A 27,949-nucleotide genomic window follows, 5' to 3' on the forward strand; every position below is an offset into this window, starting at 1 on the left:
ATACCGACAAAACTTAACTTTCCATTCATTTAAATGTATACCAATATTGTAAATAATCTAATTATACTGTAACAGTTCTAGTATGAGATTTAGAATAATAAAATACTAACCAAAGTCCAGGTGAACATGCACAAAACTTTCCTGCCCATTTGAGCAGAGTTGGTACAAATGGTATTTTTTCTCCCTGTTTGTGAGGACAAAGTTATAAAGTGTTCTTTTTATACAAATTTAAAAACCATGTCTGAACAGAGATTCTGGTTCTTATAATGTTCAGATGTAATCTACTGTATATTAATATACAGAGAAAAAGCCTGTAGACACTTAAAATCTTCAGTGATATGATTATCACATTCCTTGACAACCAGTGATATGAATTAAATTCAGATGGCATTTGCATGCGTTTTCATGAAAAATGAAAAATGGATTCAATAATGAATTTCATCTGCAAATCGACCCTTTTAGATGAAGGAGAGAATTTCTTGGCATGTGCAAAACCATTTTGCAATGAAATCAAAAATTATTAAAAATGTATGTCATCAAATTTGATTGAATTAAATATTGATTCCCGACTCAAAATATGCATTTGAAATTTCATGGAAACTAAAATTAAAATATGGTAAATATTTTACGAAAACTAAACTTTTGTCAAATGTTGAAATTTATTTGACACCATATTCCTTATTTCTTTAAGGCTGCAATAAAATGTGAATCATAATTGTATATGTATCATATGTATATTTAGTGAAATTTTTGTTGACGGATATTGCTTCATTTATAAAAATATTGTACCTATTTACAATGCCTCCCCACAGGACAGAGTTAGACACCAGGGTCGTTTTTTTTAACGTGGAGAAAAGGTACAAAAATAAAAAATTGTCTCAGTCATGAAGAACTGCTCCTCCACCGAAAGAGAACAAGACATGGAAATGCAGCATCATAAGAACAGATGGTGTTTATTTGCTCCCCCACTGAGCAAATTAGGCACAAGGCCGTTTTTAATGTGAGGTAAAAACCAGCTCCCCTAAAAGGGGTCACTCTGGTTACCAAAAATAATAATTGTCCCAGTATAGAGGGTTTCCCCTCCATCGACTGGTACAAATCATCTTAATGCAGCATCATAAGAACAGATACTACACTTTGATCTTGGCCAAAAGACCAAAGATACTGAAAATGTATGAGATATTATAAATCTTATGAATAGGATGTAAATAGTTTAAAGGAGAATCTTATAAATATTTATGATTATTAGCTCCTTTATAGGTTGAGAACGGTCTGGGAAATAACAAAAAGCAATAAAAAAATCGTTTATGCAATGGTCATGATTTCTGCTCATTTAAACGCCTTGACTGCTTACTTTTGTGTTGGCATTTGGCATTTATAGGTAGGTGTTTAAATTTCCCTTCATTCTCATGGAAAGTTAGTGGTTCAGAGGTAATGAATGTCCTTAGCAAATGGAGTTAAAGTTGATTTCATAACTAGGTTAAAGTCTCAACCAGTAAGAATTATCACTTCCTACACCGATGATTGCTTAACCAGGATACACTTGTATCTAGGTATAAAATAATATATATATATAACACAGAAGCACGCATTAAAATTTTATCAAAACATTTTTAAGTACTCTCAGCTCCTGTGGGACCAAAAATAGTTCTTAATTTATCATGTAGATTGGAACCTCAGTAGGTGGCATGTGTGTCACATTTAGAGCCTTCTCCTGGGGCAATCTTTTCAGCTTTTTTTTTTTTTTTTTTGTATCTTCTAGTTTGATTGCTTTTAAGAAACTTAAAATCTTCATCTTTTGAAGTTTTTAAGGTAAAGATACACAACCTTGTACATCAGTTTCTATAGCAATATTAGGTTATTTTATAACAAGATGAAATAATGCAAGTTTACAAGTTTCTCAATCACAAATGCATAGGGAATCAAAGGATTAAATCATTTTTACATACATTTTTAATATAATTAACAAGCTCTAAAAGCCAAAAATCCTGTGCATTTAAAAAAAAAAAAAAAGTTAATTTTTATAAATATATAAAAAAAAACAATTAAAAGATTTTTGTTTTAAAGAGCTTGTAGTACAAGAGGATCGATTAAATTGTGAAAAATAAATAAAAAAAAAGAATTCATCAATCACAATGTAGGTTGATATTTATTTTCATAAAATTTTTAAACCATTTTTCTGAGAAGGCCATTAATTTTTTCTTCTCGGTTACCAAAGTCACCACCATCATTATAGTGATTGTATTTGCGTACCCAACCACCCCGCGGAGTGCTCAGCTTGAAGGGCCAGAGGAAGTTTGAGGCCTGTTTGAAGTGCTTGCCTGCAGTGAAGATCTCGTGGATCAAGTCTTCCATACAGATGATGCCAAACCGTCCTGAGACAAAAAACAAATTAGGAGGAAAGTCAAAAGTGAAAAAGGAATTTCCTTTCAAGCGAATGTATTATAGTTGCCCCTGGGGTCAAGTATTTGCAGTTAACTTTTTTGTTATATTTTTAACATGTTAAATTAGTTTCAAGATTCATAATTACGATAAAACAATTGTTTAAATAGACATAAAATTTGAATGCATGGCAATTTACAAATTATCACTTTTACAAACACATTATCGGATTTTTTTCTTTCTTTTTTTCAAACTTAGAATCTTAGTGTATTTAAAATTTTTCAAATGTACATATTACAAAAATGTATATTAAATTACAATAAAATAATTCTCAAAATTTCTGAATAGTAAACATCAAAATGTATTTTTTTTATCTAGATAAAAATAAGTTCTTAATGATCAGTCAAGTTCTTTTTTACTAATCAAAGAGACAAAAGAATTGTAAAAACACAATGTACATGACTAATGTTTAGTTATAAATTTTTAGTTATAAGAACATTAGTCATAATTTGAACAGATACTTACAAAAAATTATGCAATAATATTAAACCCTTCAATTCATATGACGAGGAAAGCAAAAAAAGCAATTTGAAGTGAATTATCGAGAAAGTTCTTATTACAAATGGCCAATAATGGATAAAGAAATATTTAAAAAAAAAAAAAAAAAAAAAAAAAAAAAAGGAAAATTTTTATAGAAATAGTGTAAACCTATTTTGTAAAATGCAACTCATCTCTAGCCTTATTTTTGCTTGGAGAGATCAAGTAAGAGACATTTTATTTCCATGTTAAATATCAGCAGTTTCATTTGAATAATCAACAATTTTCATATATAACTATTTATCGGTATAACTTCACTAAGTCAGGAGCTCCAGTATCCTGCAAGGCACAACAATGTCAAAGTGGTCTATAACTAGATTCATAGTGTCTCTTAAAACTCCATCCGTTGCTAACACATCAAAGATTTGAAATACTTGTTTTTATAGCAAAAATATTTTACAGGGACAGATCACTAAACCACTAGGATTTAGGAAAAAGAATAAGTGGACAAGTCTTCAGTGGAATTGCAGACTGCCACAAATATCAATCAGCGATTATCAGATGGTTTGCCAAATTCAAATGTTGGTTTAGTTTTTATATATTTTTACAGCAAATCAAACATTAGGAATTTTAATATCATTAGTAATCACAAGTAAACATTAGAGTTTAGAAATTCCAACAATTGCTTTTCTATCAAGATTTTAGCAGTGATGATGCGAACTGACAATGTGGATGTGCACAGTTCGAATCTAATTTGTTCACTTACATCAAACTTTACGTGATCACTTTTGTAAAAGAAACCAAATGCCAACAATGTTGAGTAATAAATCAACTCTAGAAATAAATACACAGCCTTTTTTTGTCTGAAGATGCTTTTTTTTTTCAACATTAACGCAAAACATGTGAACTTCAATTTTGATACAGAATGCTAATCGGGGACCCATTTTTACTTTAGTGTAATGTGTACATGTTCTGTGCGTATGGATAATGCAGACGATGCTATATTTTGCATATGCTACATATTGTTTCTAGAATTGTTAGGTGCCTCCCATGGTATGTATGGGTCCATTATTTTAGCACGATCCATATGTTAAAAGCCCGAAGATGATCTAATAAACACATTCTATTCCAAGAAAATATGTCTAGTTATACAACAATTGTTAATGTTCTCAAAAGAAACTAATCACCACATTTGTTATAGAAAAAATATTTTTTTAAATTACGTTCCATTAACAAATGTGAATACCTGCACAATGTAGTATTGTCATTATCAGTAAACCATTTCTATAATACACGTCCATGTCCTTAATCTGTTTTAACCAGGATTACGGAATATTGAAGCCTTTAAAAACAGTCAAATCAGAAGATAATTCTGAAAAACCCTGCAAGCAATAGCATTGCACTTAAGCTTCAAGTAAGAAATTAAGGAAAAGCAAAAAGGAAAAGACGATGAGAGAACAAGAAAGATACAAAGTCGTAGACAAAGACGCGAAGAGAAAAAAAAAAACGCGTTTTAAAAGAAAGCACTAGAAAAGCTGATGAAGAGTAGAAGATAGTTCAAAAGACAATACGAAAAAGGAGAATACAAAAAAGAAAAGAAAAGATGGTGAAAAATTACAGGAAGGTGATGCTTAGAAAATGCCAGAGAAATGATTAGCCGCATTAACTGGCTGTAAGCCAGTTATAAAGAACATTTTGTTTACCTATCCATTGTAAGAAAGAAATAATTATGGGCCATGTGGAATGTGATGCATTAACTTTAACACGGACGAGATGCGGATTTAAGATTAAATCTAGCTGGAACAATTAGAGAAAACATGTTTCAACAATAATGTCTTATGTTGTGAGTAAAGGTTTTGTTTCAGCTAACGTCTGATAGCGATGCTGAGAAAGGCTTTCTCCATGTTCAAAAGTAGTATTCTCTTAATCGAAGAACAACTGGGTATAACAATAAGCTGTTTGGCCAAATGCCATTCTACTGAACTTAGAATTGAAAGAGAGCATTCTGTAATGTTATGCCAATATAATGTATGAAACTAATGTATTTAGTAAGTGAAATAATTACTCGGTGTCTTTTAGCAAAGTATTACTTCTAATAAAAGAACAGATGATTTAGAATTTTGTAGGAGGATTAAAATTAAAGAGGGGTGGGAGATACATTCGCTACTACTATGAGATTATATTGGTGAGAGTAAGTCAAAGAGGAGAAAATATAACTGGGAAAATGAGTATTCTTGTACAAAAACATGCTGCAGTGTGAGTTTGGAATGCAGAGTGCAGAAGCTTTGCATAGCTATTGCCTTGTTGGGTTCCTTTAGTGTCAGAACTCAAATCACTTTAGAGATAATTTGCACTTTTTTTAAATATGTAAAAAGATTGAACTGATATTAACAGAACCATTAAAACTCAGAAATTTCAAATCTCAATTTTACAAAACATTTGTTCTAAATAGATAAATGTTTCCCAAGCAATTATAAAGGAAATATTTCATTTTTATTGCTGATTAACTCCATTAATATTAATACCTATATTGTCAAAATATAACTGATACAATATTCTATTCACAATTGAACAAAGAAAAAGAACCTGCGGTGCAACAGATAAAGTGCTAAGTAATCAGTTTTAAGTGATAGACCTCTGGAGGCTGAAGGTTCAATCCTCCATGTAGGCAATACTAAGAATATAATTACAAATTATATTAGATTCCATGCTAGTCATGGCTGCAGGAATCAAAGCAATCTAAACCCATGGGTAAAAAGGGGACATCGGCCAAAATTACAAGAATATCCAAGATGAGAACAATTTGTTTAAAAAATAATTTCAGAAAATATTTGACAGAACAGATTTAAATTGCAACATATTTCCCTTTCGGAAATGTTAGTCTTGTTTATCAGAAACTTAATGATATATACTTTAAAGACATTTTTTTCAAAGAATTAAATCTTGAAATAACGAGAAGATTAAGAATCAATTAACAGCTTTTATAAATTAGATGATTAAAAGTAACAATTGGTCTTTTAATTTTTCAGGTTAAAAATGTCTGTTTAAATCACCTTTAAACAAAGCTTCTTTGGTGGATTGAGATTGTCGGACTGACTTCCTCATCTTGTTTGTTAACGTCACAACGTTTCGGCCGTTTTGCCCTCCGGCCTTCATCAGGTGTTTTGTATCGAACTGGTTCGATACAAAACACCTGATGAAGGCCGAAAACGGCCGAAACGTTGTGACGTTAACAAGCAAGATGAGGAAGCCATTCCGACAATCTCAATCAATGAAAACACCTCATCTCAAAAATACAGACAATTACCAAAGCTTCTTTGGTGTTCACGTTTTTCTCCAAATATATATTTCAGGCAAGTGTCTTATGTTTTTCAGTCTATTGTTCTGACCATTTACATAAAATATAAAGACAGACATAGGTTTTACAAATTATTTTGACTATTCAACCAGTTAATGATCTACTGTTATAATGAAACAGATTTTAAATCATATTGTGTTAATAGTCTAAATATTTTATATGAATTAAACTGGTTGATAGAATTTATATTCTAGGATTCGAACTGCCCTTAAAATATCCTTTAAAAATCAAATGCCATTAAACCAAATGTAATCTTGAAGTATAGAATTTGAATAAGGAAAAAAAAAAAACTCATCACAACACAAATCAACCAACTCACCAAGTTTCTTTTCAACGAGAACATTGTCATTCAAAGGAATACGTTTCTTGTCAATCTTTCCATAGCCTCTCTTGTATATAAGCTCTCTAACACTCTTCAGGTTAGGGTATCTGGGAACATTTAAAATTTACACATCAAAAATAATTCTTGAAAGAAAAGTCATTCTGGTATGACTATGGCCAAAACGATTACATAGCGAGGATAAAAATTGGCACAAAAAAAAAAAGAAAAAAAAAAAAAAGATATCAACATGCAAATTCAGGAAGGGATATTCTTTAAATATTATAGCAGCATCATAGCTGGAATGTGATTCCAATATTTTGAAGGTAAAACGACCAATGCAAACATGATTGGAAAATCTACAAGTTATTCATTAATTACTATGATGCTAGCACCATAAAATTAAAACAAATCTTTTTTTACTGGAAAAAAAAAAGTCAAAGAAACTATATGGTTTGAAGCATATCAAGTCACTTAATTCCAAATTAGATCATTTTTAGTTTTATATTTCATATTCATGGGGGTATATTTCTGTACAATTCATTTCATGCGGTTATTTCATATATATATATATATATATATATATATATACATACATAAACACTTTCTTTAAATAAAATGTTTCCATAAATTCATTATAATGAAAAATATTGTAAATACAGTGACTGAAAATTTTAATCAATTTAGTTTGCAAGAATTTTCCAAGACAACAGCACAATTATGATGGTTTAACCAAAAGAATCTTATTCAGATAACAAATAAAAAAAAATCATTTTTGCATAACATTGGGTTCCTATAAAACTTTATATAGATAAGGTGTGTACATGTAGAGGGAAAACAAGGCAAAAATATTTTAACTTTTTTCAGAAGGTTCAATATGTATACAAAAAATTCCAAGAAAATAAATTTTAACAACTGATCTTCCAATGTATGTGGATCTTTAGAATTCTTCGTAATGTCGACAAATTTCACAAAAATAGAAACCTAAACAAAGCAACTTTGATCATTTTTAAGTCCAGGAAATAATTTAAAAATAAAGATGTTAATTTTTTTTTTTTTTTTCTTAAAAAAAAAAAAAAAAAAAAAAAAAGATCCATTTTATAATCTTTTTTAGGTCTAATATGTACACAAATTACAAGAAAATATTTCATTTCATAAATATATACATCTCTTTGTAAAGTCAGCAGATTACACACAAAAAATAAAATAGAAATTTAAACAATGCAAACAAATAACTTGGATTATTTGAGCACAGGAATCAATTTAGAAAATAGAGATGCTTATAAAAATATTTTTTCAAAGTATAATATTCAAGTAGCAAGTATTATAAAATGACTTTCACATTTTTTTTTCATTAAAAAAGGTAGAACTAAATTAAAAAGCAATTTGACATTCTAGTTATAGCCAGCTAACATACTTCCTAACTCCAGGCGTAGCACTACCAAAAGCGGTGACAAGGCAAATTTTTATTGTTCTTCAGTATTTCCATTGTGAAGAAATTTGTTTTAATAAAACGTAAGTATATTATTAAGTATACTATAAAAATTAAAATTATACAGATAAAAATAACAATCAGTATAAGAAATGTTTATAAAATTATAAAGTTTTATTTGAATTTATATAATAACTATAAAATACGCATCAAGTGCGTTTGAAACCAAATCACAACGTTGTGATTTGGTTTCAAACGCACTTGATGCATATTTTATTCAAATTAAAACGTTTCTATTTTATTGAACTCATTCTTTTACGTTATATAATAACTTTATGAAAGTAAAAAAAAATAAGAATAAAACATACATGCACAGGTGAAATATAGGCAAAGGAACTAACTTGCCTTGTTCACAGCTTCCAGCAGCTCTACACCGGAAATTACAAAGTACATTGATTGACTATAATCAACATTGTAATTGTGTTCTATTACTGAGAGCAAGTAAAGCATTTTTATAAAATTTACTATTAAAGCGCTTTTTCAAACTTCAGTACCCCCCACCAAGTTTTTAGTTAAGTAGTATGTAAAAAAAAAAAAAAAAAAAAGCAATTGCTTATGTACTTACCCCCAAGTCACATATGGTTCACAAATCTTAAGCATGTGTAAAGTGGCTTTGTTGACTTTAATGAACACACCATTGTTGATTTGACGAAGTCGGAATAACTGCATTACTTTCCGTGGACGAGGATGAACGCCATTGATACTGAATTGAAAAATTAGATTAACTAATAAAACGTGTTCAAATAAAGTTATATTTTTCAACTTCAAACTGGCCAAACTTAAAAGAAACTAAATAGAATTTGAATCGATTTCTATTATTAGGTTGAACAAAAAAAAAAAAAAAAAAAATCCGAGTACTCACCCCCTAATACGCATGATAAATGCAACTTTAGGTTCATCAGGTACATAAAAATTTCCAGCTTTGCGGGCCATTCGGCGGAGACGGATTTCGTCTCGTGCTTGTTGACGATATTCCTTGACATATCTTTCGGCTCTCTTGAACATCAACATTCTCTTCTTTTTACGAAGCTACAATACAAAGATTTAACTGGTCAATTGAGTTTGAGCGTATAAAAAAAAAAATAAAAATAAAAAAAAAAAATGCAAGGATTAACATTATTTTTACTCAAAGAAAATAATTACCAGAGTATGAACTTTATACCTTATACTTTGAACCCTTACATATGTTGATTGAAATGGGTTCAGATTGAATTAGATGGAAAAGATTTAAATTGAAGAATACATGCAAAGACAGGAAGCAAGTTGATTGGCATCATGTGACCACTGATTCTGAGAGATTTGTGAAAAAAGACATCTTAAAAATAACCAGTACGAAACTATCCAAATAATGTACCTATGATTTGGAACTATTTGCGTTACATTAGAAATAAAGTCAGCTAGAAATATTTTTTGTTCAAATTGAGAATTTAAAAACAAAATTTCAAGATCCATTATAACAGTAATGCCTTTTCCACAATCATATCGAAGGTGTCATGGCTCAAATTTTGTTTTCCATCTTTGTAGTGAAAGCAACTTTTCATTTTAGTATGAAAGACAAATTACTTACCGTTTTTTCTTTTAAAACTGCCTTGGCACGAGAAGCAACATGCATTTCTTTCAGCTTCCTTTTCTTGAGAATAGCTTCAGGAACTTTAGGAATAGTTTTAGGTTTGGGTCTGAATAAAGAAAAAAGAAATCAGCAATGAACAGAAAATGTGCAATATTATTCAGTTCTGATCACATGATGAGTAAAGTTTATCTCCAAAAAATATTTTACAAATTACAAACTTATTTTGAAACTAAAGAGAAAAACTGCAATAATTGATAATTTGGAAAGGAAGCACTTATTATGATGGCAATGATCGAGAAATGATATTTATAAAAAGGACTTATTAGATTGTAGGGGTTGGAAACAATGCAATAAAAACAGGAGGTGGGGAGCATGTGTGATCTAACAATTAAGCCAATATCTTGGAATTAAAACATCTAATTAGAGTGAAATTCTTACTAGAATAAAGATTATGGTTGTACAAAAAAAATGTCCAAATAACATTAGGCATTCTTATGTTGCTTAAAAAAAAAGTGTACCCTTTAAATGAAGCTTTCATTAGAAACAGGAAGTGCAAAGGAGCTTCCATAGGTTTAGGCGTTAGCAAAGAAAAAAAAAGTTACCCACAAAGATTCTCATTAAAATGTACATTAGAACTGTCCTCTCCCTTCACTAATAATTTTGGTTTGAAGTTTGCTCAAAAAAATTTTAATGCCAGCATTCCAAAAAATACTGCAAATATTTCTTGTAAATAACGATTTTGAACCCGTTTAAAAGTTTTAAGTATTACTCCAGTTTTGTTTTGTGTACACGTTTTGAAAATGCAATATTGTTAGTTATGAACAAACTGACTTAATTCAAATTAGGTACACATGTATCTAAACATTCAAGGAGAATTTTATAGTCACTAATATACTACTCTTAAAGGTTATTCTAAAATTTTAGCAAAAGAAATTATAGATCTGATATGACAAATTTCAAAGGGCTCATGCAATATGGAGACTAGTAGATCTAAAGTCAATTTTAAGGAACAGATAAGTAAAATTTTACAATTTATCATGGAAATTTATAAATATGCTACCATAATGATTTTATTTAACGGACTAAAAAAAAAAAAAAAAAAAAAAAAAAAGTAAAATACACCTTTTAGATGGTTGGGAAGTCAATTACTACAATAATGAAGGGTTTAAACAAGACTAGTTCCACTAGCAAACAGTATTTCTCGAAAGAAAATTATCCTTCAAAATACAAGTCAAATGACCCCCCCCTCCAAAAAAAAAAAAACAATAAATTAATACTTACACTTCTCCCTCTTTGGCTTCACCTTTAGTGGCAGTAGTTGTAGAAACTTTTCTGCAAAAGAAACGCACACATTAAAATTTATATTTAGGAATATAAGATAAGAATCATTATTTTAAAAGTGATCAAATTGTAAAAATAGGAAGAAAAATGTTTACTTACTTTCTATAAACAACTATTTTCCTGGAAAAAAAAATAAAAAATAATTAATCATTGACAAAAAAAATAAATAAAATCACATAACATTGCAGTGCATAAAAATCTTAAATCTACATTAAATATTACAGCAAAACTTAAAATCAAACTAAAATTTTTTTCTAAAATTGTTATTTTTGTTTTATGTTACATCAACCCTATAGAACAGTAACAGTCAAGTTTATTTAAATCTCTAGTGTCGGGAGCTGACAGTCTTATTTGAGAAGTTGTTACATAGTTGCTATGTGATCTTACAAACATACACATAGAATAAGTTTGACAGTAATTAATTACAGATGCAGCTCCAGAAACATTAAATATGTATATCCAACACTGATTACTTAATACTACATCTTGTCTTAACAGAAGGTCCACATTTTTCTTTCAAGTGTTGGAGGACATTTGAGGATATTGTTTGGCATTTTCTTATCTTGATTCTTTTGAAGTATTGCCATACAATCGAGTTAGAACTCTTCGAGAATGTTAGATCTGTTGAAAGGCTATTTTTTTTTTTTTTTAATTTTTTTTTTATTTACTCACAAAATGCACGTATTTCCCTTAAAAAATTACAATTCTTTTTCCTATAGAAATAACATATAGAGAAAATAGTTTTTACTCAAACACAAAGGTATTAATATTGGTCAGGATTGTGCAATGAGCAGCGATAGGATTTTTTAAAAATATTATAAAAGTACAAGTTTGGAGCATAAACTATTTACATTTGACAATTTAAGCACCTGTAGAATGTTAACATAAAAATCATTCAGAAACTTTTCTACACAAATTGTATATAGATGCTTAAGATGCATGAATGAATCTCATGCATGTATACAGATGCATTGTCAAAGTACGTGGACACTATTTAAAAATGCCAATCAGATACAAGATATTCTTGCATCATGTCCAAAAGATATCAAAAAATGAGAAATTTTATTTCACATTAACTTAAACCCAAGAGATTCTGTTCCTAGCCAGGGATATAAAGATTAACATAAGTTCTTTCACAAAGATTCATTTAGTTCACTATCAAATATCTCATAAGTAGGAAAAGCCATGAAGTTGAATGAAATTAGGGTTTCAAATTTGTAGGTGCAAATGAAAAGAAAAATACTTTCCCATCAAACTGCACTCAATAATCACTTTCATAAATAAATAGACCTATATTTTTTTATAAAGAGCTAAGTCAAGAAAACTTTCAGAAATTCTACATATAGGTGTAAGAAAAAAAAAAAAAAAAAAAACTTTTTTGGCAATGTTTTTTTTTTTAAGCAATAATCTTAGAATCTATATAGATTACATCTGCTTTTCATTATTCCATCTTTAAGGATAAACTAAAAGGTAGAAATTTTCCCCCACTGGTTCAGTCACATCCACATTTATCAATTCTTGAAACAAGATGACATTTTGAAAAATACAATTAAAAGACAGATAAAACATTGGAATTAATAGAATAGGATTAGATATGGTTGTGTCAGATTATTTGTGCATCAATCCAACATGGTGGCCAACTTAAGATTAACTTTTTAATCAACAGCTTCATAAGTCAAGACAGTATATTTAATAAGAATGCTTATTGAGAGGAGTAGTATTCCTTTATTGCAGACTATTATCCTCATCTTTTAGCTGTTTCACATTTCAGCCAACTATTCCTCTGGCCTTCGTCAGGTGGTAACTCCAAATCTCTTGACTGCATCCTCAGCAATTACTCCCTTCCATAGTTGTCTTCATCACATTCCTATTCCGTTGCGGTTACCACCTGACGAAGGTCAGAGAAATAGTTGGCCAAAACATTGTGAAACAACTTAAAGATGCGGATAATAGTCGAGATAGGTTTATAAAAAAAAGTTAAGATTCCACATGGATAAAAAAAAAAATGTGTATTATATATATATATATATATATATATATAAATAAATAAATGAATAAAATTCTAACTTACCTTTTCTTACCTCCAGGCCCTTTTCCAGTTCCAGTCCTGAAAAAAAAGTTTTAAACTAAAGTCTAGTTTTATAAAAATGTGCATCAGATAAAATAATCACTAAAAAAAATCTTATTTTAACAATTATGAAAATATACAATACAGATAACTTTATTACAGAATAAACGTGTTTTTTAAATGACCATACAAGCAAAGTTAATCCACGCACATAATAAAAGGTATTGCAATTATGCCCATTCCTAAGAGTTGTTTACACAGGCGCAGAAATGTCAAGACTGTAAAAAGACAAGAAATTGTGTAAATTTCCTGAACCAGCGTTTATTCAATTGTGGAATTGATAAAATTTAAAAAAGGATTCTTTTAAAGAGGAAAAAATCTTTTGAACACTCAATAGTTGTAAAATTCACTTCGCTGCTCAAATTTACCAATGTTGGTGCTTTTAATGACTGGAGGACTTTATACAATAAATGTTTAGGATGCCTATCCGGAAGGCCGGCATGAAGAATTGGGTCTAATTTTCACGATACATTTTTTTTTTTTAAAATCTTTTTAAACATTTGTTGGATTTTACTGCATGTCAACACTGAAGACGAGGCTGCTCTGACATATGAGCAATTTGGTCTTTTTCACGTTTTTGATAAAGGCTAATTTTTGGTGGGTATGCAAGTATGGCGTGGGTTTTTTCCCATTTATAGAAAGTGTCCCATAGTCAAATCTCGTTTTCGTAGATACAATCAAAGGCCCAATTGAAACTTTCCCATATGTTCCGTTTCTTAATCTTTTCCTTTCGCATTAATTTTGATAAGCAAATTTTGAGATGGATTTTTGTCCCCAATGGACATGATCAGTCTTCTCACCAACCTTTATCTTGGTCACTTCCTAGTCTAGTAACTTTTAATATAAAAGCAAGTTTTGCAACAGTCGACCCTCACAACATGTTTAAACAAACTAAGCAGACATTCCCATAATGATTAGTGTCTGGAGATGTGTAATTTAGAGATCCAGCAAAGAATTTTTGATGACAGCAATCTGATCTACTTCCATCATTGTTTTATTTCTTAATCGCTTTGTGTCACAACAATTCAAATAAAGTTGTGATGTAAAAGCACACAACATTCCTCATACAAATATTTACAAACGTTTCCACATTTTTACAGAAATTTGAACATCTTGTGAAACTGTCAATTTCTTTATAATTATAAACATGCATTGTTTATATGCACAAAATCCCTAACTTTTTACTTTAATGTCCAGATACCAAATTTCAAAAAGATTAAAAACAAAATGGCACCAAAGAATTTGGGATGCTAAAACCTACCCAATTAATAAAATGGTCTCAAATTAACAAATGGAAAACATTCTTAGCCATTGTTTAATTCCTCACACTACAGTTGGCAATTCAACTGATTATAGCATATATTAAAAAAAAAAAAAAAAAAAGCTATTTAAAACAAAATATTAAATTTATTTTGTTCAATGTGTATTTAAATTAAATATTTTTACTTATTGGAACTCGTTTCATAAATAGAAATTTCGATAGATATAAATATATTTTGTTCAAATTTCGAGGGGGGGGGGCACTAAAAAATGTATTTCCAGGTTAATTCTGTGGTGAATGTTGGAGGTGACTACTGTGCATTGTAGGAATTAATAACATTCTATTGTACTAACATTCAATGTTAACGAGTAAAATAAAAGTCTTAATAATCAATGTACAAAAAGGTAGAATTGAAACCATTTTTCAATTGTGAAAGTTTTAAGAAATCAAAATCACTTTGCTTGGTGCCAGTTGGCTACCAAAGATTGAAAGAAAAAAAATTTTTTTTAACTCACCGTTTCAACTTATCCCTGAAAAATTAAATAAATGCATAAATAAATATTATAAAAAGTTGGTCTTCATTAACAATACACAAAAAAATTCACATTAACTTTTTAATTATGCAATTTAAAAAAAAATAAAAATATAAAAAAAATACAAAAATTTAATGTACTCACTTTTTGGTCCCATCAGCTGCAACAACAGGTTTGGCAGCAGCAGGTTTGGTTTTGTCGGCAGCAGCAGGTTTGGTTTTGTCTGCAGCAACAGGCTTACCCTTAGCAGCAGCAACAGGTTTACCCTTAGCAGCAGGCTTACCTTTAGCAGCTGCAGCAGGCTTAGCACCAGTAATTTGAGCTCTGGCAACAGAAACTTGAGTCATGGCTTCAGTGAATTTAGCTCTGGCCTTGCTGAGTTTAGCCTTGGCTGCAGTCGAAGCGACCTTGGTTGTAGCTGCAGCAAGTTTAGTTTTTGCTGCAGCAATTCTGCCTTTGGCCAAAGAAACTTTATGCTTTGCCAAATTGACTTGAGCTCTTTTCTCTGCCTTTTCCTTGGATGCAAGCTCTCTAGACTTATGAAGCTCCTCTTTCTTCTTGACTGCAAGTCGTTTAGCCTTGATGGCGGCTTTCTTCTCCTTAGCTGCTTCTTGCCTAGCTTTAGCAGCAGCCGCTTTATCTACGACAACTGGCTTAGCTGCAGCAGCTTTGTCCTTAGCGGAACCAGGTTTACCCTTGGCCGCATCACCTTTCTTTCCGGCACCAGCCTTAGTAGCCTTGCCTGCTTCAACTTTGCCCTTTCCAGCAGCAGCTTTACCTTTGCCTGCATCGACCTTGCCGGCAGTAGCCTTTTCCTTGCCGGCAGCCGGTTTAGCTTTGGCTGCATCTCCTTTAGATTTTCCAGCGTCGGGTTTGGACTTTCCAGCTTCTGGTTTAGCCTTTGCTCCTTCCGGTTTAGCCTTGGTAGTTGGGGTGGCAGATGCACCGGCTTTAGCTTTGGCAGCGGGCCTAGTAAAAGAGAAAAACAATTAAAATTAAGTAAAAAGCTTTTATAAATATAAGTTATGCAAAATACATAGAAAAGCTATCGGCACTACTACATGACAGTGTCATGAGGCGACAGACATGTTCTTTGAATGAGAAATACCCTCCACTGGCCGTTTTGTGAACCTCAAATATAAACAAGTGTCTCTGAGAACAAAAATATATAACGAAATAAACAAAAATATAGGAAAAAAGCGAAATATTGTATAAAAACATAATTTTAAATGTTTTAATATTTCTTTTAAATGAGTGATTTATAAGTGAAAATAACTTAAAAACATGAAACATTATAGATGGTTTTCTTTCCTGTACGATTGTATAAAATATAGCAACATAATTTTTTTTTTTCACAATAATTTTAGCAAAATATAATTTTAAAAACATGAAGCGTTTATTGAGGGTTAAGAAATATATAATATATATATATATAAAGTTTGTTTTGTTTGTTTTACAGTAAGATTATATAAACATAGCAAAATATAATTTTTGGTTTGTTAATAGAGCAAAATATGTTTTTATTTATAGAAATTTTTTTTTTAGTGATAGGATTTATCGACTGTTCGATTGACACGCCCTCTATCGACCGTTCTTGAAACTAATATACACACGTTCGCTTTATGGCATTGTCATGCAGAAGTGCCAAATATGTTGAATAAGATTGAATATTAAAATGCTTATATTTCACTTCATGCATGCAGATATGCAATTTTAAATTCAAAGAATGGCAAGCTAAATTTACAAATCCTAGATGCATAGAAACTAAAAAATGTCAGTGAGTGACTTTTTTAAAATTTTTTTTTTTATTTTATACAGCTCACTTTAGATTCCTTATCCCGCCCTCCCAGGATGGAAATAAATCATTTGCAGGCAATTTATAAACATTTAAAATTAAGTAAAGCAAAATTTTTGGTGAACTTGGTCAGGATAAAAAAAAAAAATCCAAAGTATGGGTGGGGAGACAAACTCCCTAAGTAGAAAAACAAAATGCTGACTTTTGAAGAAAACCATTGTACTTGTATAATCAAGACATGAAAATATCGAAAGAAAGTTATATTGTACATATCCATTTTGGACTGAAGTTCTCAAAAATTAAAAAACTTGATCAAATTAAGTGAATTTTTTTTTTTCCGGGAACTTCATTCCATAAGAGACGTACAATAACTTTTTCGATAGTTCCATTTTTTAATGTCTTGATTAAACTGTACAAGTACCAAAACTATGAAGTCTTCATTCACATGGTATTATTGTCCTTCATTAGATGTGTCAGAATTAATAATTTTTGACACCCTTAATGCAAAACTGCGAATAAAATACACAAAACTCGTAATTTCTTTTTTTTTTTTTAAAGTAGGTTGTTTAATTTCTTTATGTAATATAGTTCCAAAATAAACTATTAAAGTTTTTTAAAAAATAGAAATATTTTCTATTTTTTAAAAAGTGTTTACAAAGTGCATCGGCACGCTCATGCAGCAATTTTTTCTACGTAATGAAATGAATCTTTTAATTTAAAAATCTATCAATTTTTCGGTACTCCTGCAGTATTTTACCCACCGATTTCACGATCTTAGCCGAGCGTTGATCGACATCCGTCGGAAAACGCCGGAACATGGCGAGCGGTACGATACTCTATCAGCCAATCAGGGCGCTTCAAACGAACGCGCAGAAGACGAATAATTTTCATTGAAATTACACACATAGCGTTTCATTTCAGTTATTTTATTGTTCAAAGTAAAAATACACAGCCTTTCATTTCAGCTATTTAATTTAGCGATATAAAAAAATAAAAAAAAACGGGAGCTGTTGGAAACATTTATGCGAATTTATGTGGAGACAAAAATGTGGACACAACCCTTTTGTCTCCATAATAAATCAAATCGCGGAAGGCTACCCGGTTTGGGAAGGAGCTTCTTTCCACATCCTCTGAAAACCCTTTGCTCCCTACTTTGCCTCTCTACAGTCAGTAGAAAATCTTCCAGTCGGAACTAAAGATAAACAGTAATTGTTGTGTCCCCCCTACAAACATTACTGAAAAAAACAAAAAAAAAAAAACAAACATTGTTGTTACTGTTTAATAACGTTTTGTTAAAAACACACAAAAAAAAACATTGAAGTGTTTATTACTGTTGTTTACCCCCCCCCCAAAAAAAAACAAAGCTATCGGAAAACAAAATGAACAAAAAAAAAAAAATATTCAACAAAATAAATTTATTCTACTTTAAAAAAACTTACGGTAAGTGTTTGTGATTTATTTTATCACAATTTTTTGTATTAATTTTATCCATTTTGTTGTGTGTGTGTGTAATATCTTTTCCTTGTAATGTTGTTGCTATTCACATACTTTTAGCGTTCTTGCACCGTAGCTCCGAATTCTCGGCTTTCGTCGGCGTTAACGCCGAAAGCGTTCGTCAACGCTCGGCTAAGATCGTGAAATCGGTGGGTAAAATACTGCAGGAGTACCAATTTTTCTATTGGTTCACTTTTTAAGATATTTTCAGGTTTAATGTGAAATTTTATGCTCTTTCCGATAAACCGACTATAATATTCTAGACAAACGTTTGTTTTTTTTTTTTTTTTAAATCCCCCCCCCCCATTTTGAAATGTCTATCAAAGAGAAATAATTTTCTCGCCTAAGGTTTATATTATATATCACAAATTGAAGAATATCAATAACTAAATCTAATTTAAAGCAAAAAAATAGTTATGGGCAAATTTACCTGTAAAGTCAAGTTTTGTTTTTTGTTTTCAAGTGAAAAAAAAAAAAAAAAAAAAAAAAAAAAAAAAAAAATATATATATATTTAAAATCAAAGACTCCTGTAATTCTTTCAGAGAAAAAAAGGAAAATTTGTCAGCATTTTTTTTTTTTTGTTAAAAGTAAACTTTGATGAGTGAAATGTGATCATTTTTCAAATACAGTGACCCATACTTGACTAATTTGATTGTTAACAGTAAACATGTCAGAAATTCAAAGGGGAGATAAGAGAGACATACCAGCACTTCAAATGTTTGTTTATATAGTTACTACCGGGAAATATATTTAGTCTGTGTTTTTTACGTTTTTGAATTTTAAAATCGCGGTCTTTTCGAATGGTTGCTTACAAACTTATTTAAAAAGTACATGGAATATGAAATATAAATATGGACAAATTCTTATAAATGAAGAATGGAAGCACCCATTGATTAGTAATTTTTATAGGTAAGTGATTTTTTTGGAATTTATATTTATTATATTTGAAGTTAAAATTTGTTGAATTTTTAAAAATCTTTTTTTAAAGAAAACATAAAATTGCATATTTTTCTATCAAACCTTTTAAAATTTGGTCTTTGCTCCTTTTATTGAAAAAAAAAAAATTAGGGTTTAAATTACATATTTCAAGTAGTTATAAGCTTCGAAAGATAGTGAGTAATTATTCACATTTTTATCACTCATTTTTAATGGCGACATCTGACACTGCTAGTCCTTCATTCAACCACTACTAAATTGAAAGTTTTGTCTTTTTTTTAGTTTTGTTTTTTCATGCAGAGATTTTGCATCCATTTTAGTGGCATCGATATATAAAAAAAAAAAGAAAAAAGAAAAAGGCAGTCCTGCAATTTATAGACGGTGCTATTTTGTTTAGATAAAATTTTCAAGTTAAATTCAATTTTTACGGTATCTTTTGTTAATTAAATTGTTAGATGAAAGTCCTCTCTCCATGTTAAGAATGGGGTTTTAAACCTTATTTCAGCACGGTCAGTAAACTGCATAAGTTTTTAAACAATGTAAATTAAAGTGGGATATTAAAAAAAATAAAACTTACTTTTTTTCGGCGCCCGGTTTCCTACAAGATAAAACAAATTTATGTTAGCAGTATTCAAAAAAAAAAATTTGCAGAATGTATTGAAATTGTGAAACCTTTTCTTCATAAAATGCGACAAAGAGAAAAATTAAATTAGATACACAATTTGTTGAAAAAAAATTTTTTTTTATGTTGAACTTTTTCTAATAAATTTTCAAATTTATTTTCTGATAATGCTAATGAAATAATATAAATTATGAACAAGGAAATTTCAAAATGGAGTCCTAGATTATTTGGGGGCATTAGACAACAAAACGAAAAGTAGGAAAACAAAATTAATGTTCCCTAAGGTGGATGAGTTTAGTTTTAACATTTCAAAACAGGAGTAGTGCTCGATGCTAGTTTCTAACTAGCATTGAGCACTATACTCCTGTTTTGAAATGTCCAACATGAAACTGAGCATCTAGGAGAGTCTCGATAATCGCTTAGAGTTTGTATTACTGTACACAGATTCGAAAAAGTTGTCACAAAACAAATATATAACAAATAAATGTTATCAAAGGTAAGATAAATGGATATGTTTTTAATGTTTATATTTAATGTAACATGTTTATTCAGCTTTATAAACAGTGTTTACCGATGTATTGGAAAATTTTAAATGGCAGCCGACTCTTTGAGGCGGTAAGTTTGGGGGAAAGAAATACTGTTAGAAACTCGCTCAAACCGTGACATAGACCGAGATATATTCGCCGGGTTTTCAACAGTATTTTGACTTATAACTCCTTTTCCCAAATTTACCGTCTCCGAGAGAGAGTCGGCCGCCATTTTTAACTTTCCAATACATCGGTAAACACTGTTTTTCGAGTTGAATAAACATGTTACATTAAATATAAACACTAAAAACATATCCAGTTGGGTAGAAAAGTAACTTAGTTTGCCTTTGATAACATTTGTTTTGTGACAACTTTTTCGAATTACAGTAAAAACTCATCGCTTAAAAATAAAGTCATAGTGCGCTTATTGATCGGCGCTATTTTTTTTTTTTAATATTTTCAAGTTTAAAGTTTTGTTTTTATTTAATTGTAAGTACAGAATAGATACAACCCCCCCCTCCCCATGTTAAGAATGTCTTTCTAAACGTTATTTCAGCACGGATCAATAAGTGCACCCACCAGTTACAAAAAATAAAATGCCCTTTATTTTCAATGTCACAGCGATATTTATTAGGTGGATTTTTAGTTTGTTTTCGAGCGATTATCAAGATTTCCAAGTTGACAATCTTATGTCACCAATTATGTTCTCGTTCTAACTTAAGCACTCGATACTACTAGTTTTAAATGAAACACGCTTTAAAACAAAAACATTTAGGTAGGTAGAAGAGTAACTTAGCTTTGCTTTTGGTAATATTGGTTATATTTTATACCGGTTTCCGTTTTGTTGTCTATACCGCAAAATGTTTAGTTTTCATTTATCACATCGTTATTTTTCGTATTACTTTTTCAAAATAATTTAAATTAAAATATCACAAATGGAAATAATGTTCAACAACATTTCAAAAATATAAATACTAACATGTTTCCGTTAGAAATTGACGCGGATTGCTCCACGTTTTAAACAAAACGAAATAGTTGTTAAAAAAATGTTTTTAACAGCAAGATACTCTTATCTACCTAGATAAATGTTGTGTGGTTAAACATTTTAAAGCGTTTATTAAATTCGAAACTCAAATAATGCGGAGTTGGTAAGTTCGAATGAATGAATCAAGACGGCCGACATCAGACGTTCATCTGGAAAAGTGTCGATAGTCGCTTAAAACATGAAAATAAGACAAAATTCGGGTTTGTATTACTGTACACAGATTCGAAAAAGTTGTCAAAAAACAAATATATAACAAATAAATGTTATCAAAGGCAATATAAGTTACTTTTCTACCAAACTGGATATATTTTTTGTGTTTTTATTCAATGTAACATGTTTATTCAGCTCGAAAAGCATACAGTGTTTACCGATGTATTGGAAAATTCAAAATGGCGCCCGACTGTCTCTTTAGCACGGTAAGTTTGGCAAAAGATGTTATAAATAATAAACTAGACAAAATACTATTAAAAAACAACCGAATATATGTCAACTTATGTCACGGTAACATATTGAGCGAATTTCTAACAGTATTTTGTCTAGTTTATTATTTATAATACCTTTTCCCAAACTTACCCTCTCCGAGAGAGAGTCGGCTGCCATTTTGAATTTTCCAATACATCGGTAAACACTGTATGCTTTTCGAGCTGAACAAACATGTTACATTAAATAAAAACACGAAAAATATGTCCACTTTGGTAGAAAAATGACTTATCTTAAGTTACCTTTCTACCTAATTGGATATGTTTTTAGTGTTTTTATTTAATGTAACATATTTATTCAGCTTGAAAAACTTTGGGTTTGTATTACTGTACACAGATTCGAAAAAGTTGTCAAAAAACAAGTATATAACAAATGTTATCAAAGGCAAGATAAATTACTTTTCTACCAAACTGGATATAATTTTCGTGTTTTTATTCAATTTAACATGTTTATTCAGCTCAAAAAGCATACAGTGTTTACCGATGTATTGGAAAATTCAAAATGGGGCCGGCTCTCTCTTTAACATGGTAAGTTCGGGAAAAGGTGTTATAAATAATAAACTAGACAAAATACTATTAAAATACCACCGATGTCAAGTTATGTCACGGTAACATATATTGAGCAAATTTCAAACAGTATTTTGTCTAGTTTATTATTTATTACACCTTTTTCCGAACTTACCGTGTTAAAGAGAGAGTCGGCCGCCATTTTAAATTTTCCAATACATCGGTAAACACTGTTCGCTTTTCGAGCTGAATAAACATGTTAAACTAAATAAAAACACGAAAATTATATCCAGTTTGGTAGAAAAGTAATTTATCTTGCCTTTAATAACATTTATTTGTTATATATTTGTTTTTTGACAACTTTTTCGAATCTATGTGTACAGTAATACAAACCCAAAACTTTACCGAGGAAAATTTAAAATGGCGCCCGACTATTTGACACGGTAAGTTTGGGAAAGGAGTTAAAAATAAAATACTGCTAAAAACCCACCCAATATATGTCAGCTTATGTTACGGTAACATATTGAGCGAGTTTCTAACAGTATTTTGTCTAGTTTTTTTAATTTATAACACCTTTCCCCAAACTTACCATGAGAGAGAGAGAGAGTCGGGCGGCCGGGCGCCATTTTAAACTTTCCAATACATCAGTAAATACTGTTTTTCGAGCTGAATAAACATGTTACATTAAATAAAAACACTACAAAATTATCCAGTTAGATAGAAAAGTAACTTATCTTGCCTTTGATAACATTTGTTATATATTTTTGATAACTTTTTCGAATCTATGTGTACAGTAAAACAAACCCCCCAAAAAACTTATCCAGATAAACAGAATGGTAACTTTCACGTTTAAAATCAAATATTTTAATACATCGTTAAAAAATTTAATTCTCAGTGATTATCGCGCTATTTCTTTAAAATAGTATATAAGTTAAATTCAAGTTTTACGATATATTTGTTTAAATTATGTGAAAGAACAGAATAGTTACAAAACTCTCCTCATGTTAAGAATGGTTTTCTAAGTAATAACGTTATTTCAACGCGGTAACAAATGCAAAAGTATAAACTTTTCGTGTTTTGTTTTTTAATATATAGAGGAAATTCTGGATAAAAATGGGAAGTATACAATGACGAATTTAATTGAATATAAGAATACGCGAGAAACTCAATTTTTGAGTCATTTCAAAGTAAAAAAATAAAATGAATAATTTACTATCCAAGTAAGTGAAATTTGTATTTATTCTCACGTGCTCTGCACGTCTATCATAATTTTTAGCTAAGAATAATAGATCAATTTCAAAATCTAAGAAAATATAAACAATTACTTACTTTTTTTCTTCAACCATTTTTCTGAAGAGAAAGAAAAAAAAAAATTGAAATGACGTTTGGCACAAATATTTAAATAAAAAAATACTTCTGCAGTTTACCGACCGTGATATTTCGATAGGATTTTCAAGTTAAATCCAATTTTTATGTTAACTGGTTTATTAAATTGTTAGAGTACAGAATAGTTAAAGCTCCTTCCGCATTTTAAAAATGAGTTTCTAAATAACGTTGTTTCAGCACGGTGCATAAACTGCAAAAGCACTCTAAAACAAAATGGCGTCCAATAATCTTAACGTTAAAAGGAAATGACAATACTCGATGTAATCGAAAAAGAAAAATTGGTTCCAATCGGCAGAAATATCCGTTATTGAATGAAGTTCTCAGAGAAAAAAAAAATCACTTAATTTGGTCAAGTATTTTTTTTTTTCGTGCTAAATGCACTTACTGATCCGCGCTACTTTTTAAATCGTATTTCCAAGTTTAATTAAAGTTTTGTTTTTTATTCAATTGTAAGGTTAAAGTACAGAATAGGTACAAAACACCCTCTCCTCCCCATAATGGCTTTTTAAATAACATTATTTCAGCACGGATCAATAAGTGCATTAGTACCTTTTTTTTTTTTTTTTTTGTACAGCGGAAAAAAAAAATAAAAAATGATACCGAGCAAAATGTTCGATTTTTAGGAAGAAAAGCTAGTATTAAAGATAGGGAGGGAGTGTCAGCGCTTTAAATTGAATTATCTCCCCGTGGCGTGTTCTAAAAATCCAAGATGTCTGCTTTCAACGCGCTGTTATAAAAACGTGCTTGTGCTTTTCCGCTGTACAAAAAGACCTACTCAATCAAATAAAGAAATTTTTTTCGGAGATCTTCAGTACAAAAATGGGATACGTACAATATAACCTTTTTTCGATATTTTCATATCTTGATTAAACTGTACAAGTGCGAATTTTTCAATTAAAAAACGTGTGAAACAGTTTCACACGTTTTTTAATTGAAAAATTCGCACTTGTACAGTGTTCACTGAAACAGACAAAATCTCGTGCGTCTATGGCCGATATGCAACTTTTAGTAAATTTTTTTTTTTTTTTTTTAATTGAAATCAAAAAATGAAATTAAAAAATAAAGGATTTTTTTTTTTTTTTTAAATGATAGTATTTAATTTTTTTCCTATTATCTAATGTTGGTAAATAACTTTTCTAGAGTCCATGCGACAATAACGTAGAAAACAAACTCCAAGGAGGGGGTAAAAGAAAGAGGCCAGGTCGGATCTGTCGATATATTTATCCAGGAAAAGGTAATGCTTGGGAGCAAAGCTTACTCCGCTAATATTAATCGAAGGCCTCATCTTTGGATCGGGATCCAAGTGTAGTATCTGCTTCACCGGTTAAAGGAATATACATGTTCCAAGTTTTTTTTTTATTTTTATTTTGATGAATATGATCCGTGTCTGTCCTCGTGAGGAAGCAAACCATAGTATTATTGTTCCTATGTGATGCAGAAATGAAACTATTTCGAGAAACAAAAAAGTTAAAAAAATCAGATATAACTTTTTCCTTGGCCACATGGCTATACTTCATCTCTTGTCCTCGTTCAGTGGATGAGAAATCCTAGATTGAGGCAATTTTTTATTTCTATCCAGAGTACACCTTTTTGGGGGGGAACTGGATTTTCCCCACATTAAAAACCGACCTTATGTCTAACTCTGCCCTCGTCGGGAGGAAAGTAAACAACAAATGTGACCAAAAGCAAGATAAGTTACTTGCTGGGTAGGCTTTAGTGTTTTTTTAATGTTTATTCGGCTCGAAATGCCATTAATGCCAACCGGTTATATGCGCAGAGAAAAATGGCCACAATATAATGGAACACGGCCGTTTATTTTTTGTGGTCGCGTACCGGTTTACATTGTTTTTTGTTTTTTTTTTCTACTCGAACAGAATGAACAATAAAAGCACTAAAAACCGGTATTATTATACAAACACCGTGACAGCGTTAGGGTTAGGGTTAGGGTTAATTCGCTGTCACGGTGTTTGTATAGTTTTACCCTAAAAACCTACCAGCTAGATAGAAGAGTAACTTGTGTTGCTTTAGTAACACTTGTTATGTATTTGATTTGACCACTTTTTTTTTTTTCGCATTTCCGTGTATTGTAAATACATTATTATTAAATTGTTAGGTGAACGTACCGAATAGTTATGAAACACCCTTCCCATGTTAAGAATTTCAGCACGGGAACCTTTGTACATGTACAGATTTAATAAAAGGTTCCATCCAAAACTCCTCAGTCAGGTCGAAGTTGGATTAGCGAAACGTTTTACGATTAACACTAAAGATAAAACAGTAATACGAATAATTTAAATACAAATAATGAATACTTATCTAAAAAAAATTTCAACCATTTTTTTCTTACAAATTCCATGTGCAACAAAAATAGATCCATTTCGAATAACGATCATTATTTTCTTAATCGAACGGATAACACATGGATAAAAACTACTGATCCTCATCTGACAAAAAAGTTTTTCACAATTCACATAAATATGAAAATGTTTGCTATTCAGTTAAGAGTTTCAAGAAAGAATATCAAGATAATCCCACGTGTTCACATAGTGATGTCCGCCATACTGAAATTGACGCCTTTACACAGTGGACCAAATAAAGACAGAAAAATCACACAAAACATGCAGTTTTAAGCAGAAATAATCATTACAAATAAAAAATATAAATATATTGCTTTCAAAAAATATCAAGCAAAATAAAATTTCATAAGTTAATTTTCAGATGTAAAAGGATAAATAAGAGGAAAATATTACATACCCGCACAGTCCTGTCGGAATACTAAAAAAGAACGAACAGGAAGTGTAATCGGCCAATTATGAACGTCACTTCCTTTTTAAACAGGAAGCACAGTTTCGTATTTTTAATCATTATTTATTATTTAAATGTAAATTGTTTTTAATTTTTTTTATAAAGATTTTATGGAAACTATTTTTATTCGTGTATTAAAAATATATTAATGATATATATATATATTTAGTAATTTTTTTTCTAATAAAAAAAAAATACGTATAGACAGTTTAAGAGTTTTCCAAGTTGTGCAATTCTTGTTCTGTCTCTGTAAAATGTAAAGAAAAATCACAGTATATTAGTATATTATTGTGCATTATTCAATTATTTATTTATTCCCCGATTTGTCAGCAATCATGAGTCATGTTTTAAATAATATTTTAATATCATTATTTCTATATGGTTAGGACAGGAGAGATTAAAACGCAAATAAGTTTTCTAAAATACAATCGTGTTTACGATTGATGGGGCATTTTGCACTATAGACAACAAAATGAACGAATAGTCAAAACCAAGTTTATAACAAATAGGGTTTGTATTACTATACACGTAACATGTTTATTCAGCCCGAAAAACATACAGTGTTTACTGATGTATTAGAAAATTTTAAATGGCGCCGAACTCTCTACTGAACACCGTAAGTTTTGGAAAATGAGCTAAAAATAAAAAATATACAAAATACTGTTAAAAACCCACCGAATATATGTCAGCCTATGTCACGGTAACATATATTGAGCCAGTTTCTAACAGTATTTTGTATATATTTTTATTTTTAACTCATTTTCCCAAACTTACGATGTTCAGAGTCCGGTGGCATTTTAAATTTTCCAATACATCGGTAAAAATTATGTTTTTCAGGATGAATAAAGACATTTTAAAAAATTATCCAGTTAGGTAAAAAAGTAACTTGATAACATTTTTTTTTTTTGACAACTTTTTCGAATCTATGTAATCTACAGTAATGCAAATGCGCAATCGGTGTCCCAAGATTAATTAATTTGCATGTTGTTTTGCAAAAGAACATCTCTAAATTCAATGATTGCTTTCATTTTATAACATATACTTCTATGGATACATATTTATTATTTTCTATATCATGGATAGAAATCTTCACAACGCACAGATTAATTCTAAAACGAAATTAAATTCTACCATAATGCATTTCAGATTATTTGTACGCGTCGCAAGTCAATAGTTTTATTGGAAATTTTGTAGTCGATAAATGGAGTTTTCAGATAAAAAAAATGGTTTCTACTAATTTTTTTTTGTCAATCCTAATAAATAACAATGGTAGCTTCCAAATTATGCAGTCGAAATTACCTGAATATTAATGAATTCTTTAAAAACTTACTGATACTGCTATTTTTTAAATCGTATTTCCAAGTTTAATTAAAGTTTTATATTTTTTTTATTCAATTGTAAGGTTAAAGTACAGAATAGGTACAAAACACT

The 27,949-nt window shown here is 30.1% G+C and overlaps 1 protein-coding gene across 2 annotated transcripts; it reads right to left on the reverse strand.

The window, feature by feature from the left end:
• Window positions 1–2,130: 2,130 nt before the first annotated feature.
• On the reverse strand, window positions 2,131–26,582 carry LOC145295843 (uncharacterized). Of its 2 annotated transcripts, XM_080141556.1 has the most exons (13): window positions 26,468–26,582; window positions 23,657–23,677; window positions 19,725–19,745; window positions 15,066–15,890; window positions 14,904–14,918; window positions 13,071–13,106; window positions 11,099–11,119; window positions 10,940–10,990; window positions 9,656–9,764; window positions 8,951–9,117; window positions 8,654–8,791; window positions 6,597–6,706; window positions 2,131–2,375 (listed from the first exon to the last, which is right to left on the reverse strand). In XM_080141556.1, exons 2-13 carry the CDS (start codon window positions 23,671–23,673, stop codon window positions 2,167–2,169), a joined length of 1,719 nt encoding a protein of 572 aa, XP_079997682.1. In that variant the 5' UTR covers window positions 23,674–23,677; window positions 26,468–26,582; the 3' UTR covers window positions 2,131–2,166. The 2 variants fall into 2 exon arrangements, with proteins under 2 accessions (XP_079997682.1, XP_079997683.1); XM_080141557.1 differs by lacking the exon at window positions 14,904–14,918.
• Window positions 26,583–27,949: the final 1,367 nt, after the last annotated feature.

The sequence above is a fragment of the Euprymna scolopes genome, chromosome 16 (assembly GCF_053919585.1).
Source record: "Euprymna scolopes isolate OS-2025 chromosome 16, ASM5391958v1, whole genome shotgun sequence".
Classification (NCBI taxonomy): Eukaryota; Metazoa; Mollusca; class Cephalopoda; order Sepiida; family Sepiolidae; genus Euprymna; species Euprymna scolopes.

What these genes read in the sequence shown, in the direction of transcription:
- LOC145295843 (XM_080141556.1), bottom strand. An exon ending in AAACCGGGCGCCGAAAAAAA is followed by an intron (nt 15,891 to 19,724) that starts GTAAGTTTTATT and finishes CTCTTTTACTAG; the next exon opens with GCCCGCTGCCAAAGCTAAAG. An exon ending in TTTATCATGCGTATTAGGGG is followed by an intron (nt 8,792 to 8,950) that starts GTGAGTACTCGG and finishes TTTTCAATTCAG; the next exon opens with TATCAATGGCGTTCATCCTC.